Genomic DNA, 16,373 nt, shown 5'->3' with positions numbered 1-16,373 from the left:
AAGAACAGCAAGGGAAGAGCTGCATGGGGAAGCAATGAAGCAAACTAAACCGGACAAATTACCTTCTCCTAACGCAAACTTAACCACAGAAATTCAGAAGATACTGAAGATGTCTCTCATGGGATGGTTCTTTAGTGTCTTCGAAACTGGATAATACCAGGCCCCCCAACACTGTCAGTGAACAATTCAAAATTAATGTTACCTCCTCTATACTCTGTATTATTTCTCCAGTCGCTCAAGTCAATTTCTGCTGTTCCAGCTATAACCAGTTCCAATTCTCTGGCATCAAATACAGACACAAGCCTCGCATCAACCACCTGTGAAAGGAAATGAAATGCAGAGCAACATTTCTTCATTTATTGATTTTTGTCTCCTTATAAAAGGCTTGTCTGCTACTAAGACATTTATCAGGTAACATTTCTCTCATTAATGGAAAGAATGAAGGTTTTTTTCTTTTTAAAGGCAAATAAATGGACTTCTTACACTGCAGTTCCATTCAGTTTCATTAGAGGATCACAGTGACTGGGAGAGAATTTTATTGGCAAATAATATTGAATTAATTCAGGACAAATTAAGTTCAATACATTCAATTTAATTGTCCATGTTAAAACAGGTAAGAGAGAAATACCTTGAAATATACTCAATCTACCATGTTACACTGAGGACAGCATGCCCACAAAAAGCCTCAATGGCCCAATGAAGAAACAGATGGGTCACTTTAGCAAGCATTCACTGCTAATTATACAAACAGTGATCAACAGTATTTTCCAGTTTAAAGAAGATACATAACCATAGTGTTTAACTCAATGACTAATAACATTTTTTTTAATCCTGGCTCCCAGGTACCTGTAAGGGCACTTCCAATTACATATGTATCTGCTTCTGGGACTCTGTATGTGGGAAATGTGTATGAGGAGCAAAATATTTGGGGAGGATAAAGGAAGAAAGTAAATTTCATTTTGGAGTTTTTTTACCTCATAGAAACCACGAACTAGACTTTCTGTTTGTTGTACAACTCCTCTCTCAATTCTCCATTTCACCATTCTTTCTATGTATTCTTTCTTGTTCTTTTCAGTAACTGGGATGTTGGCACCTCCTGGCTTTAGTTCCCGTTCTGTGATCTTAGGATAAAAATGTCCAAGTGACAACACAGTATTATAAAGACAAAAGAAAGAACTGTAATAATTTAACGTCGTAAGCTGAAGTAATTCCTCAAACGGACAAGCCAAGACTAACCTTAGCAAACTGGAAATAAGAGAACATACAACAAATCTTTTTTTGGATGAAATCATATTTAAAATCCCATTTAGTCTGAAGAATCTTCATGTTTAGTATGAAGAATAAGCTGAGAAGAAGAAACAATCTTTACAGCAACTAAAGCAGTGAAGTCTTCTAAATAATATCATAACAAAGGTATTGTAATACCTTTGAATGCTAACTCTGCTGTGATTAAATTCAAACTACCTCCAGCAGAGTAATCCAAAATTCTGGTATTTCAGATAGTGACCAGAAAATCTCCTTAACCAGAAAGACGTGTTGGAAGAGTTACAAATAATAATTCCTCCTTAGATTTCAACATTGTTTTCATCAACCAGAATTTTATAAAAACAACTTCGAATCAGCATGGACTGACAATCATTCTTCTGTCCAAATACATGTTTATCTAGCAGTAGAATACACAAAGGAAATTATATTAAGAATCTCGCACACCTGCCCAAAAACTTCTTCATTTACAGTAAATGTGAGATCTAGGATATCATGTATATCATTGTCTTTCATCCACTGCAAACTCTGGTGAAACTCCTCATCAAGATATTCCAGGTCACTCAGGTCACAGAGTCTAACATAAACAAGAAGAAACACACAAATACAGATGATGGCAGTAGCATGTGCTCAGTAACTAAAGTCAGATAGGACAGTCCTGAAAAATAGACTCAGAATGAAAGCCAAGAGAAAAATCAGTAGAATAAAGAAGACATTACTTCAAATCTCTGTTTATTTGCCTAGTAATAGCAGTTACTGTACAATACGAAATAATTTTGTTAATACACAAAACTCCAGAATTTATTAATTTGAAGACACATTGCTTTTTAAGCTTATGGTGAGTCTGTCCCATGCTTCCTGTGAAGAATATTTTGGAATTATGAAAATACACAGACTGAAGAGACAAAAAATTCAAATCATAAAAGAAATGGTAAGTTTTTACAACAAACAACTACTATCCTTTTTGCTTACGTGACCACCTCTCTCTCATCTCTTTGTTGTGCAAATAAGTCTGTTCAGATACCCCACTTACCACAGAAATATCTTTTTACCTTTTGCCATATTTCCCTTACCTAGTCCTTCTTTTACATATCCAACCTGTAAGCCAACTGGCCCTTGCTGTCCTTAACAGTTACTACTCCAAGCTTTGAACATGCCATCTGTTAATAATATTTAACACTGTGGTGGCAATTTCTGTCATTCTTAATTCCTTAAATCCTGTTCTGTGAAATAGGACACTGGGGCTATGCACTAAGTAAGATGCTTTTCAGCTGCAGGGTTCCCTGCCCGCTTCTATTCTTGGGTCCGTATAAAGTCAGAAGTCCTGTACTTTTAGTTGGATGCTCAAGGGTAGTTTAAGTGACATCCTGCAGTAACAGCCCCTACATCAAAATTGATGGATTAGGCACAATGTCCCATCTTCAGAGGTTGTCTGGATGGCTCATCAGTTCTGAGGAAAGCGAAGGTGCAGGGCTTAGATGAGGAAGTTGCATGAATTAGGCTGTGTACAAAGGTGGCTGACCCTCATTTTTAATTTTACTGTTTATAGATCCACCAGGTTAAACAATTAATTTAATGTGGCAGTCACACAATATTAATATTAAAGCACATCTGGGGTAGGTCCTCATTCTTACTAAAATGATGCTGTTAGCATTTAGGTACTTTTAAAATATACGTGCAATAGAATGGATGACACTACTACATCTACCACACTATGAGAATGTATGATGTTTTATACAAAAACTACCCTTCCAGACTTCTCAAAACCAGTTTTCAAATGGAGGATGAAAAGTGAAGCAGCTTAAATTCATTAGGTCTTAAATTCCAGACATGCTGAGCAAGTGCAGCTCTCATTGTTTTAGCCACAACAGTAGTAGTTCTGAAAACAAAGTCTAAAGTATATCAAAGTTCCGTTCCTCAAAATGGAGACTGCCAACAACCAGTCTACCTCTGAGAATGGGTCTTGCAGTCTAAGTTACAAAGTGATTCATACCCTATCCTGTGAGACGTTACAAGACAAATGAGTAAGAACTCTATTAATATCTGGAAGAAAAACCACAGCATCTCACTGTACAACTTCAAATGTAAGATTTTGTAGAAGAAAGCTGATAACATGGCTAAAACAAAACATAAAGTTTTAATACTGATCAGAAACAACATTCTCACTTATTAGGTAACTGGCTAATAACCATAAGCAGAAACGAGTAAACTTTTTTTAAAAGTCATGGATTGAAATGAAATTATTAAATTATAAATAATAGCCTGTCTTCTTTGATGATAAAACAATCTTAATTTATCCATACGCAAGATGGCATTGTCCATGGGGAAGGAACCAAACAAAAAAGGAGGCAACAATTCTACTCACATTCGGAGGAGGGCTTTATAAAAGGGTCGTGTAAAAAAGGCATCTAGCAAATACTGATGTATCAGAGCAAGACCAAGAATTCGACCACTAAACCTGAACCTGGAAGAGAAAGAGTTACAATTTTTATACTGAAACTTTGTGGTTTGTACACTGCTCTGTCATCAAAACTTACATATATTTCCAAACAGCATTTTAGAATCAGATAGCTATGTCTAAATTGTGGTATTTTTGTTTTTTTTTCTTGTGTTTCTTTTACATTCTCAGTAAAGCACAGAAAAAATGCAAGTCTGTGGGGTGTGGAAAATCCCTCAGATACCTAAGTTGCAACTTCTCAAAAATGTCAAATCCATATTAACCCAATCAACCCCTGCCAGAGTAGCCTCTTTATAAAAGCTTATCTTCCAAAATGATAGCCACTGTCTATTTTCTTTACACACTCCATATAGGATTAACTTGTTTTCATGTTACTGGGAGGCCAAAGGTTTTTCTACCCTTTCCCAGCCTGACAGTTCTTGATGTCTGTCTTTACTGCTTACAGTGGCTCCTTGCTCCCTCTTCTGACTGGTGATTATGGAGCTTGCTCTATATATTTTCACGAACAGTGGCTGGAAGCTTTTTTATGTATTGCAGTGCTCGCCAGCACTATGTCAGTGGGATCTAAATGGTCTCCTTCTCTCCCCTCTCTCTTTCTTTCCTTATCACCTTCATTTTGTCGGGTGGGTAAAGAGGGTTGAGGGGGAGGGAGTGGGTTTGACAGATTTGAGATTGGATGGCAGCAACTTCGAAATAGTAAGGTCTTTGCAAATACTCCCATGAGAATAAAGATCCATTGTGAAAAATCCTCCACATCTCTAGAACTAGATTTAAGTCTAGTGTTCTTTTTCAAAGAAAATGATGCTTTCTAAACCTTCTGTTTATGCATCCTCAGCAACGTTTTTCTTGGAAAGATTAGGGCTTTATTATACCTGCCTGTACACAGGGTTTGCAAGATGGGTATGTGACATGCAGATCCTTCTCCTTCCATGCGTAACTGCTTGTCACAGCTGCATCTTCTGAATTCCCTCTGAGGCTGTATGCAACCAGTGCTGCCACTGGCACCAGCACTCCCAGAAGGACAGGCGGTTATGCCTCCCTCACCCCCAGAGTCTCGGGTCCGGCACTGCAGAACCCAGGGATGAATACAAAATGTTGGCAGAAGCTGCATAGTATGTAAGGTTTTTTATCCCCTTTCTGCCAGACTGTTCTGCTTTTCCAGTACAGCATATGCCATTTATTGTTGCAGTATTGGAGTTCAACAGGTAGATTGCTTCAACGAACTGAACTACATGTAGCCAACCATTTAATTTTTAATTACTAGCAATTTAAAAATTAATTATTAATTTTTAAAACTAGCAATGAGATTCCTTTCTGATATTCATTCTTCATAACTGGCTTCCAATAAATAAGAACTCTGTATATATCTGTCCTACACAGATAAGCAGTTGTCATTCCATTATTACTGTCATCTAACTACCTACACAACAGAATTCTCTGTTAATATTCACAGCATAGCTTTAGAGACTTCCGGCGATATTATGGCTTAAATCAACTGAGGGTGATTTAAACTGGCTAATAATTCTGAAAATGGGATTATGTAAAAATCCTTGATAACTATTTCAGAGGTATGTGTGTATGTACAGACTTTGCTTAAGAGCTTTGTAATCAGTGGTCTCCCCCCACTCCCAATTAAGATACTTCCATAGATTTCCTTCCTTTTTTTTTTTCTTTTTCCACTGAGGAGACCTCTGTACTCTTCAGGAAGACTCAAACAAATTACATACAGTAACACCTGTCTGAAATCTCCCTTCATCTCCTTAGTTGACAAAAAGCCAGTGTTTCATTCTTTTTTCTTTAATGCACAAGAGGCTAATATTGCTTTCATGAAATGACTGCTAATGTACAAGAAACGCAGAGTTGTGTTGTGAGACAATCCCATGGTACATGTTCCAAATCATAGTTTTGCTGACCTTGTGAGAAATAAGATCATTTAAAACCACAAGAGAAAACAAAATCAGGGAAGTCTAAAGAAATGCAATTACTTTGCTGCTGGTTAACAAGATCAGATTCTGTGTTTTATGTCTGAGCAGATTATGAGAAACTGCCTACAAGTGGAAACAACAGAAAACATATCTGCAAAAGAAAAATAATTCTTACCACTCATGGTGATTGTCTACAAAAGCAGACATGGGACTGATTTGTACTGTATAGGTATCATTGGCTGAATATTCAAACAAGCCATAATACGGATTGAAGAGCTCTCTCGACACCAGGAAAAAAAACTCTCTTGAAGGTCCACTGTAGTCCAACCTTTAAAGAGAAATTTGACACTACTATGAAGTGTTCATCGTGTACAAAGAAACGCTTTTTTGAATCTACATTCCTTATGCTATATTTTAATTAAAATTTTGTAAGATTTTAACCAGAACCCTTATCCTGCAGATTGCTCAATGCCAAGGTATGTGAAGTCCTCGTGGGGCTATTCTGAAATGGAATGGCTTGGAGGACTGGAACGAAGTGCTCTGTGCGGGCTGCTCTCATAAAAAATTTTGGCTCCAGCTGTAATGGCCTCTTTGCCACAGGAATATAACCAAATAATTGGGGGCAGGGGGGAGGAGGAAACATGAAAAGAGACAATGTTAGACCTGTCTGCATCTGACAAATCAAGAGTGAAAGCAAACAATGGTCATATATTGTTTTTGCAGACTTGCAACAATAGGACAAATTGAAGGATAATATTTCTGTTTTCTCTAGCAATACAATGTGAGATAACTTCAGTGATTTATCTTTCTTGGTCTAAATTTTCTTGTCTGTCTTCCAAACTTGAGTGCATTTAAATGTCTTTTGGAAAGTGCATTTCCTTTGGTTTTTTTTTTTTTTTGCTATTTCAAGATTCCAGGACTAATGAACAAGGAATCTAAATAACCCCTTCTCCCTGAATCATAAACAAACTCATTGCTGACAAAGCACTGAGACTGAATTTTGACATTATGCTGCAGGTCACCAGTGAAATGAGTTAAGTATGAAGTTAATGTTCTGGTAGAGTTGGAGAACAGAAAACTAGGGATTTTCCTGTGGGGAACAGAGACTATTATAATCCTAACAAATAAAGGTATATCTTCTACAGATTGAAGATTTCATACTTGACTTTTAAGAAGTTCTTGCTTTAGTACTGAGACAGTGCACAAACAGAAGTTTCACAGAGATGATCAGCTTTCACATAGGACTGCTGCTTTAGTAGCAGTTTTGGCTCATGAACTTTTACAGAAGACATAGATGAGAGTTGTCTTTTGAGGATGAAGTTGTCAGGAAAGTAAAGGCTAGGTACCATTATCAAGCTGAAGACAAAGACTCTTTCCTCTGTTGAATGAAAAGCATTTTCCCTTCAGTCATTTGGAAGCACTTTGCTTCTGTTAAGCTTCAGAAGTGAAGTACTGAAACAGATCCTTACCCTGGCAAGAAGGGCAGATTCCATCCTCAAATTGCAGAAAAAAACCAACATGGTTTGGTATCATGGACAACTGTTGGATCTTAATCTTGGAACAAATACCAGGATCAAGTAAAGGGTCATCTGGAATACTCTTGCAAACTTCTGGGATAATCAACACACTATGAAATCTTAAGATAGAACAGAAACTGTGCCTGACTACCAGCCATTTCATACAGCTCCTTTTGTATGCAGAGTTACTGTGAGTCATGTTAAATAAATCAATCATGAGAGTCTTGCACTGCCAGTCAGATTTATCCCACAATTAAAGGTTTGGCACAAGGGTGAGAAAACTTCATACAAGAGGTATGCAACCACACAACAGCTGCAACTGTGGGGCATTTGGGTATTCAGGAGTAGAGTAGTATGTTGTTGGCAACATGACTCATGTCTCCTAGGAAGCATCATTAATACTTCAGATTTACACTCTTTAATGCAAAGCAGCTTCTGCTAATAGTTAATAGAATTTAGGGAAAATAACTTTAAGGAACCATATTCTTTAGATCAAAATTTTCTTCGTTTATCACCACACAAAGTATGAATGTAAAAACATCAAACTTAGCATCACAATTGCATGACTGTAGAAATTGAAGGTTCAAGGAAGATACCAAACATTATGAGACTTATAATAAAAATCATATGAACAGCAGTAACTATGTCTGAGTTGCCCCGTTTACTAATTTATATACTAATAAATCGTTACTAAAATGTTTTAATTTTGTGAGGATTTCATTACCTGTGACTTTAAGACTTACACCTCTCTACCAAGAGGAAAAGAAATGCAAGAGCAAACTCCCACTTAAAAACTTAAAGGGAAAGAAGCAGAAAATAGGAAACTATTAACTTTCAGTATTCCTCCTGTCCTCCACCCTGACCTGTCTTTCTACACCTAGCCAAATGAATAGTTTGATGTGATACATATCCTTGCACCATCTCTGATGAAACAATACTGTTTGCACACGTCCTTTCTTCATTCAAAACACAGATTTGTAAATAGAGAATTGACGTCATTTTAATTTGACTTTGCTCTTAATTAACTCATTCTTTTCCATTAAGAAGAGAGTCTTGTGTAAAGCTGAACATAATGGGAACAGGATGTGTCATCCCCATTTCCAGGTCACTCTTTATCTTGCTGTACTGAGTGATGAAATGCAAAAGCCTGATGTCTGATGGAAGGAGACGGTCTATCTGGATCAATCTCTATCTCAAGTGTGATTTTAAAATTTTTCCTTTCATTTTTAAATCTGAGTCAAGGTTGTAGCTGTGAAAGTAAAGGCTGGTGGGGCTGTGTAAGACAGACCTCGTTCCTGCATCCCCACCCTGCTCTGTCAATATAGTGTGATCTCATCCTGCACCAGCCTTGTCATTCCAGTTCTGAGTTTTTCCTCAGACAGCATGGTGATATTATTTATATGAACAAGTCCACACTTGGCTCTCAGCTGTCAACATTTTTATTTTAAGACTTCAGCAAGTCCTTATTAACACTAAGCACTTCAGGGTGAACTTTAAACAAACAACAGGATTTAGGGGTTTTCAAAGACAGATTAATTTTATCTAATCTTGTATGAGATGTTTCTATTACAATTTAGCTATTTTAAAGACTCAACACAATGCATGGCAATAGTGCACACTACAGAATTCCAAGAGCTGTGCGCTGCAGTTTCCTAAATATCAAGGAATCAAATTTTGAATGTATTTACAAATACATTCATGAAATATATGCCTAAGGCAGTAGGCTTTTAGATCTGACAAAGGGGGCACAAATCAAGAGATGAAAGAGACAAATAGTACCAGTTTCACTTGCAAAGAAAATCTAACCACATCTTGCTTTGCAATGCACATCTCGCAACAGGTAACACCTTAGACTTGTGTTAGACACAGACTGAGAATTCTTTGAAATGACTTTGAAATGTCAGGAATATTTGTGTTTATTTGACAACTAGCAACAGCCTAGTTGCTTTTCTTTGTGACACAGGCCCTGCCCTGGAGAGGCAGTGAGCACCTCCTGTAGCACTGAGGGCTTTCAGCAACCATTGTCTCAGACAGGAGTTGAATTAAGGATTGAGCCTCTAGTCTACTCTTGAAGGACCCTCCCTCCAACAAATGGCAGCTGTCATTTAACAAGCACCAGAGATATAATGTCAGCACTGACAGAAAAGAAATATGAATAACATGAGAAAGTTGTTTGTTTTTTCTTTGCTTTCCCAGCAACATTCTGAAACACGCACCAACTACTGTGAAAATTCACATAAACACACACAAAGGCAAACTTCTGCAAAGGCACGATACATTTCACAATGCCTAAGAAGTCATCTTGAACAGCTGTATGTTCTAGGCTTATGTACATGGCATTTCCTGACTGTAATCCTTCCTCTTTTCGCTCTAGACCACAAGAAATTTGGTGAAACAGCAGCTGTGAGACACACAGAGTTCTGAGATCACATTTACTTCCCTGTTCTACTCACCCTTCTTCCCCAACAAACGTGACATAGAGTTTATTTCTCTGCAGGTCTTTTCTTGAGTAGCCCATGATCTGGTTAAAGGCATCTTCTAGCAAGTGATCTCTCCTGATGATTAATCTGAAGAGCAGAATAATTTTGAAACAGCAATTCATGAACATGAACCACAGCTGGAAACATCTACTTACACTGCAAGGTAATAGGGTGCCTTCATAGAGATTCGTGTTTCTGCGGGATAATTTGATCTAGATCAGACTAACAGACAGAAGCTGGCTATCTCCCTCAAGAATCTACTTTAGATTTCAATAAAATGTCTCTCAAAGAAGTGTATTTTTATTTTTTCTACCACAGTTCTTCTTTAAATTCAAGGCTTCAATGGAAAAGGTCCTGAAGTGGGCATTTTCATTAAGTTTAAAATCCTTTTATAAGGCTGGGCCTCCATATCAGTCTTACTGTAATCAAGAATCTAACCTTTTACATAAAAATTAATCTCTTAACAAGGAAAAAGATAAAACCATGGGAAAGTCACTGAATGGTAACTCCAGAATCACACACCCCTACATTATCCCCAGTGTAAGTGTGATGGGACAAAAAGTCTAGAAGGAATGGCCAATGTTTGTCCAAAACTAGACTGAAGAATCACATGTGAAAACATAGTGTACCTTCTAAAATAAAAATTGTGAAAGTGAGGAAGTGTCATAAAGATCTAAAATAAGAGGTGAAAGAATCCTCCTTACTTAAACATTTTATCTTCTGCCAAAAAAACTGTGTTTAATTAGTTTCCTGAAACTTAGCTTGCTTTATATTCAAATACTGCCTTATGTCTGCATTTGATCAGTCAGTCAGACAGAAGCTGGGAGCTGCTGCTGCCTGCAGAGAGGAAGCTTATGCTACCACAGAACCTCTTGAAAAGCCCTTGCTAGCCTTACTACTTGTGCAGACATCAGTCAGTGATTGCACTGTGCTATCCTGCAGAGGACACACAAGTGGAGAGGCCAGGAACTGGCAAAATACCTGGGCAACAAAAGGACCCAGGCAGTGTGTAAGTTCTGCTGGGGTCCTGGTTTGAAAAAAAGGAGCAGGTCAGTGTACACCTGGGACAGGAACCCAGAGAAAACTTCTGTTCGAAAATCGAGCTGTTGCTCTGCTTAAAAATCCACAGGGGATGGCAAATAGGTCAGGAAAAAAAGGTGCAAGAAATGTAATTGATCTTAGAGGTAGCAAATGCCATTCTTTTCTACTACCTATTTGCCCAAGCATTCATGGCAAAACTTTCATAGATTAAGCTTTAAGTGTTTATGATTTCATTACATTATAGGCAGACAATGTCCAACTCTTGCCTCTTAGGACTGTCTAAACAATACAATTTTAATCCCATCTCAGTTGCAGAAAACTTCTAACAAGCTCACATAAATGAAGTCTGAGCTCTGCAGAAATTCCTGCAAAATGTGAGAAGTGACTGGCTGGGGGAAAAAAGCCCAAGCAAACAAAAAACCTACCCCCCTATTCTAATAGAATAAATGGTTAAAAACATTAGTGCCTCATGGCTACTATGCGAGTATCAAACTATGAGAGTTTAGTAGCTGGCACAAGACTTGGTAATTTACAAAATTATGAAAGTATCTTATGATGATGATCCTTAACATAACAGTATGTAATCACACGATTACTAAATAAATGAAGACCACCTCACTCCAAGCACTCTAACATTCACAGTGCTGAAGTAAAAATGTTAGCAGTTTTTTAAGGTGATCCTTAGAGTTTAATAATATTTAATTATATGAGTCCTTTTTACTGAAAAGGACTGTAATATCAATACAGGCAATGATATAGAAAAGATAAGCCTATCTAGTTTTTTCAATGGAAAAAAGACATGAGAGAATGTAACTGTTCATATCATAGCAACTGCTATAATGGAAGAATTTAGATGCCTCCTGTTCTGCATGCCTCTTCCCAAAGTGCCTTTTGGCACTGTATTGGTAATATTGTATGAAAATACAGTTGGAGGAAACAGAAAAGAAGCGCTCAGAACTTTCTGTATCCTCTGCTATGAATCCCATGCTGGCACTAAGTCTTTTATGACAGGCTTTTATATTTCCAGAAGTGCAAGGGTAACCATAACATCTGCATTCCTTCTAATGGGAAGAAGCTTGTAGATGTGCAAGGCAAGGCAAGCTGCCTGAGAAACAAATCCAGTTTCATGAGATTCTGCAACATACTTCAATTTCCCTGGGCCTTGTCCATATCCTTTAGTCTCCAACTTCCTGTAAAAGTTCCTCAGCTTGGCTTCAAAGTCTCTTTTGTAAGGAGCTGGAGCTCGGGCATTGGCACGCTGAGTACCTGCAGGAAGCAATAAGCAAACAATGAGCTGTAGTGGCATGAACTGATTAATGTCCTATCCTCTACTGAAAAGGCTCCTTAATAGCAAAAGGCATGGTATATGTTTGGTTTAGTCACCTTTATAAAGAGTAAAAGATGCATATCTTCAAATCTGCTCTGCATCCAAGACTTTTTGGTTGCTCATTTCCAATAGTATCATCTTTCTAAAGTAAATCTTAAAAGAGCAAATCCAGGTCAATGCAAAAGATGGAATTAAAAGCCAGCACAATCAACTGGAAAGACTTAACTTTTGTTTGTCAAGTACACTTTATATCTAACGTTTAAAATAGCTCATGCAATAAATGTTCTGGTCTGTTCTGGTTTTAATATTATCACGAAAAACAAGAACTCAGAAATTAAGCATGAACAGACTATATTCTGCTGTGCCTCTGTTGAATACATCAAGCTGAAGAAAGAAGACTTTTGGAAATTCCCTAGTAGAAGTTTTCCCCTGGGGAAGTACAAGGAAGAAAAATATTGGAAGAATGGAAAGACTACCAAATTTAAGTTTGTGGAACTTTTCACATGTGACTGCAGGAACCCACACAATGGTCATCTAAGTGAATTTATTTTTGAAAAACTGTTTTTGAGGGTCCATTACTTAAAAAAGCAGGAAGAGATGAGAACTGAATGCTAAAAAAATGGCATACCCCCACATCTGCATGTACAAGTCTAGTACATACAAATTAGATGTTTAGTCTGATCTATTCTGAATATTAAAAGCATTAGAACTTCCACTGCCTCCCTGGATAAATTACTTCAAATGATTTGATTGCAAGACAGTGTGCCAAAGAAGCAGTTAATCCTAGACCGTTTATGTTCATCTTTTCACCCCTGGCTTTTGTAACATTAAATTCCTGCCCTGTATGGTTACGTAGACATCCCCCACAAAAAACTCAAGAGTACATTTAAAATTTCTCATGCCCTACAGTATACGTAGGTTGCCAACTACTTGTCTGCAACTGGTGGTCATATAACAGGCCCACAATGCACTGGAAATACAAATGAACAGTTTAGAAGCACGTATACGTAGCCTTCGGTCTTCTAAGTGACGATCAGTTTCTTATCTCAGTTTTGTTATGGCCCCCTGTACGAAACTAAGCCAATATAGAAACATTTACTGCTACTATGGGTGAAGACATGAGAATGTAACATCTCACGGTATGAGAGAACATGTATCTGTTCAGCCTGTGGGCAGAGACCAGGGAAAAAGAGAGCAGCTTGCTTAGCCACAAAGCATATGGGTCTGACGGGCAAGGTGACGAGCACATCCTGCGGAAGTGGCTGCTGGAGGAAGCTGCAGTCTCGATCTCTCTGCAGAGATCAGAGAGAGAACAAGAGAGATCAGTATTAACACTGAGTGACATTTACAGGTCTTTAAAAGACCTGTCTGACCAGAAAGATGCTTGCCACTTGTTCTAGGCTTAGTGTGATGTGTGGGAGGAACAGAAAGTGTCAGGGTATCCTTAGAGCTCCAGTGGGAACACACAGGGTCCCTCTGGAAAAACAAATCATGGTCATTGATTAATTATAGTAGTTATCCTCTTTTACTGAGCGCACCAAGGGCTTCCAATGGTACACTCAGCTGAATTCTCTAGAAAACTTACAGAAACTTGAAACTGTAAACAGTCTTTTAATTATTGGCCTTTTACCCCTACTTTGTTTATTTTCACTGTGGGTCAAAGTAGGTACAAAAATGCAGTCACCAAAAAAATACAACAAAAGCATACTTTAATCTTAACCCCTGAAGGAAGTTTTTGCTGAGAGATACCGCAGAACATAAATCTCGTAACACATTACTTCATGGTTCAGAAATCAGCAGTATATTATTCTGTCAGCACATGACAAATCCTCATTGCAAATCAGATGCATATGCCAAGAAATTCCTGGGCAATTATAGTGATTATTTCCACCTTGGGAACAAAGGATGTTAATGGAAGAGCTAAAAAACACCAGTGATGTGATAATCATATTTGATTTTCAAAGAAGTTATATTCTAAAGCAGATATAAAGAGTAGCTTCATGACTATTTATCCTTCCCAAAAGAGAAAGTACAACCGATTATGACTGATCTGAACAATGGATCCATAACACACAACCTTGTGCAGTGCAGCACAGCCAGCTTAGCTGACAAAAAAAACCACAGAGCCTCCACAGAAATGAGGGGCTATTTACAATTTCTCATCAAAATAGTCATTTGTACACAAACATGCATACTTGCAGACTGACAGGGAGAGTCAATGGTCTGTCTATACTTTGCTATGAAATAGAATAGAGATTACAGTTTTAAGTAGAATGGGACTAAAACCATCACTGTTCATCCTTTACTGATGTGCTACTTCCTTGCGGATTAGATGAGAATATCACCTGTTAAAGACTGAATGCATTTTGAAATATTTTGTTGGAGTGAAGCCCTGCCCAGCATGCTTTGGTGTATGTACTAGTAATGAAGAAATTATAATTTCGAAAACCAAAACTGTTTTTACTCATAAAAGACTGCCAGGTTTGCAGTTGGAAATAAAATGCATACATGCAGATTTCATTCTTCATTTCTTTTCAACAAAAGTTATATCTAAACTATATATTTATCAAAAATATCAATACATGTGAATATTATATTTTGCTGCTTTGCAGAGTGCTGTAAGATCATTAAGGTCGTCGAATAGTTTCTTTGAGTAGGTCCTACAGAGGTCCTATGTCCAGCAGCAGGAAAAGCTACCACTCAGGACATGTTTATGAATGGTTTTAATCTGGTTTCTTGAAAAGGAAAAGCTTTTTATGATTGTGGACAGGGAAATGCCCATAAAAATCACAGTACTTATTTCTGATAGAATTTTCTTATTGTCTGGAACTACCTAGAGTTGCTTACATCCCAAATGTTCTCCATTTATCTATACTTTTGTTCTCAAATCTGTAGAAATCCTCTTAAACCACTTCCAATTTACTGTAGTGATTTTATTTTACTTATCTATTATCTTCTTGAGAAAACTAATAGCGACATCTATGAACTTCAAATTGCTGTACTTAGCTTTCAGAGGTCAAATGGAACTAGTCATATTTGAAATAATTTAGATCTAACACGCAACTTGGTTACTATGTAAAATGTTAATGTAATTCCATTCTGACATGTATTTCCAGACAGCGGCAATACACTATCTTTTGAACTCATGTGAAGCGACAACAATCTGGCTTTACATAAAATTGTTACTCATTGCCCCACAGCCCCATTAACACTGGCATTTTAATGTACAGTTATTAGATCTCATATTTTTAATTCTCTAGCCATCAGGATCCTGGCATAAGCAGTCACTTAGTTGTTTCAGATCAGTGAAAAACAAGTTTGCATGTTTTACAAGTCAGAACAAAATCACAACCTCTGAAGTTGTAATACACCAATCTTTTCTATCAGCAAAAGATCTTGTGAGCCCAAAGCAAACGTTCAAGTCTGACAAATGCAATCACACTTGTTGACTTTGCTCAAAAATAGGACTAAATCTTTGTCATTGCCGGAGCAACAGAACTTGTATCTTCAGAAAGGTGGAAAGTCATTACATGCAGCATAATGTAAACTAAATTACGGGACTAACTCTACTGCAGTATCTTACAGATACCATCATAACGAAAGTACTGCAGTGACAAGCTCATGGACCACTCAGAATTCAGCTTCAACTCATGTAACTTTACCCATCTAAAAGCTGAAAACCGCAAAGGGGAATAGGTTATAGTTTCCAAACAGTAGGTTCTTGGCTTTAGGATGCCATGAATTTCAATTTGGAAAGCAAACAAAAAATTATAGTCATCAATTTTTCAATTGTTCCTGTTCTCTGACTTCTGGGAAGGCAGCAGGAGTGTGCTGCTGACTTCACTGATCTGGAACTGGTCCTTACCAAGTATGAGAAATGGTTTTGTCCAGCCCCTGCAGAAGCTGTGCCTGAGCAACTTACCTGGAGAGTTCTGAGGTGAAGACACCGGCGAGCCTCTTGGGGACTGGCAATAACTAGGATGAAGTAAGGCATGTGGCGGCACATATGACATTATCTCCTCCTCAAACAAGCTGGTAAAAAGGAGCAAATAAGGAATAACGTGTATTTGAATGAATGGCATCTTTCACTTTCTAGGAATAAATCTCTAGTTACTAACCTGCTTTCTGTGGTAGTCACTTGCCTATTTCCACTATGCATACTTAGAGTGCTACAAAATATTTCATTGCCATTCCCTCAATCAGATCTTGAAAGTACTAGAAAGCAGTAATCACTACTTTTATGGGACATTGCTACACATAATGTGGTATTTCTTTTCAAGTTAAAATACAGTTAACTGGCCTCTAAAATCCGCCAATGTGCCTTTTTTTTAAAAAAAAAACCAAACCACGAACTTGTGTTCT

At 37.6% G+C, this 16,373-nt stretch overlaps 1 protein-coding gene across 2 annotated transcripts in view; it reads right to left on the bottom strand.

The window, feature by feature from the left end:
- The window catches only part of HECW2 (HECT, C2 and WW domain containing E3 ubiquitin protein ligase 2), a 173,494-nt gene that overhangs the window by 16,639 nt on the left and 140,482 nt on the right, over positions 1 to 16,373 (bottom strand). For both annotated transcript variants that reach the window (XM_074829571.1, XM_074829572.1), the window contains 8 exons: positions 15,934 to 16,043; positions 11,830 to 11,950; positions 9,617 to 9,730; positions 5,822 to 5,974; positions 3,629 to 3,727; positions 1,711 to 1,840; positions 975 to 1,121; positions 203 to 317 (listed from right to left, as the gene is read on the bottom strand). In XM_074829571.1, the coding sequence (XP_074685672.1) occupies positions 203 to 317; positions 975 to 1,121; positions 1,711 to 1,840; positions 3,629 to 3,727; positions 5,822 to 5,974; positions 9,617 to 9,730; positions 11,830 to 11,950; positions 15,934 to 16,043 (989 nt within the window). The remainder of the gene's footprint in view (positions 1 to 202; positions 318 to 974; positions 1,122 to 1,710; positions 1,841 to 3,628; positions 3,728 to 5,821; positions 5,975 to 9,616; positions 9,731 to 11,829; positions 11,951 to 15,933; positions 16,044 to 16,373) is intronic.

Source organism: Strix aluco, chromosome 6 (genome assembly GCF_031877795.1).
Source record: "Strix aluco isolate bStrAlu1 chromosome 6, bStrAlu1.hap1, whole genome shotgun sequence".
Lineage (NCBI taxonomy): Eukaryota > Metazoa > Chordata > Aves > Strigiformes > Strigidae > Strix > Strix aluco.
The sequence above is the reverse complement of the archived record's forward strand: the minus strand, read 5'-3'. Positions and strand labels throughout refer to the sequence as shown.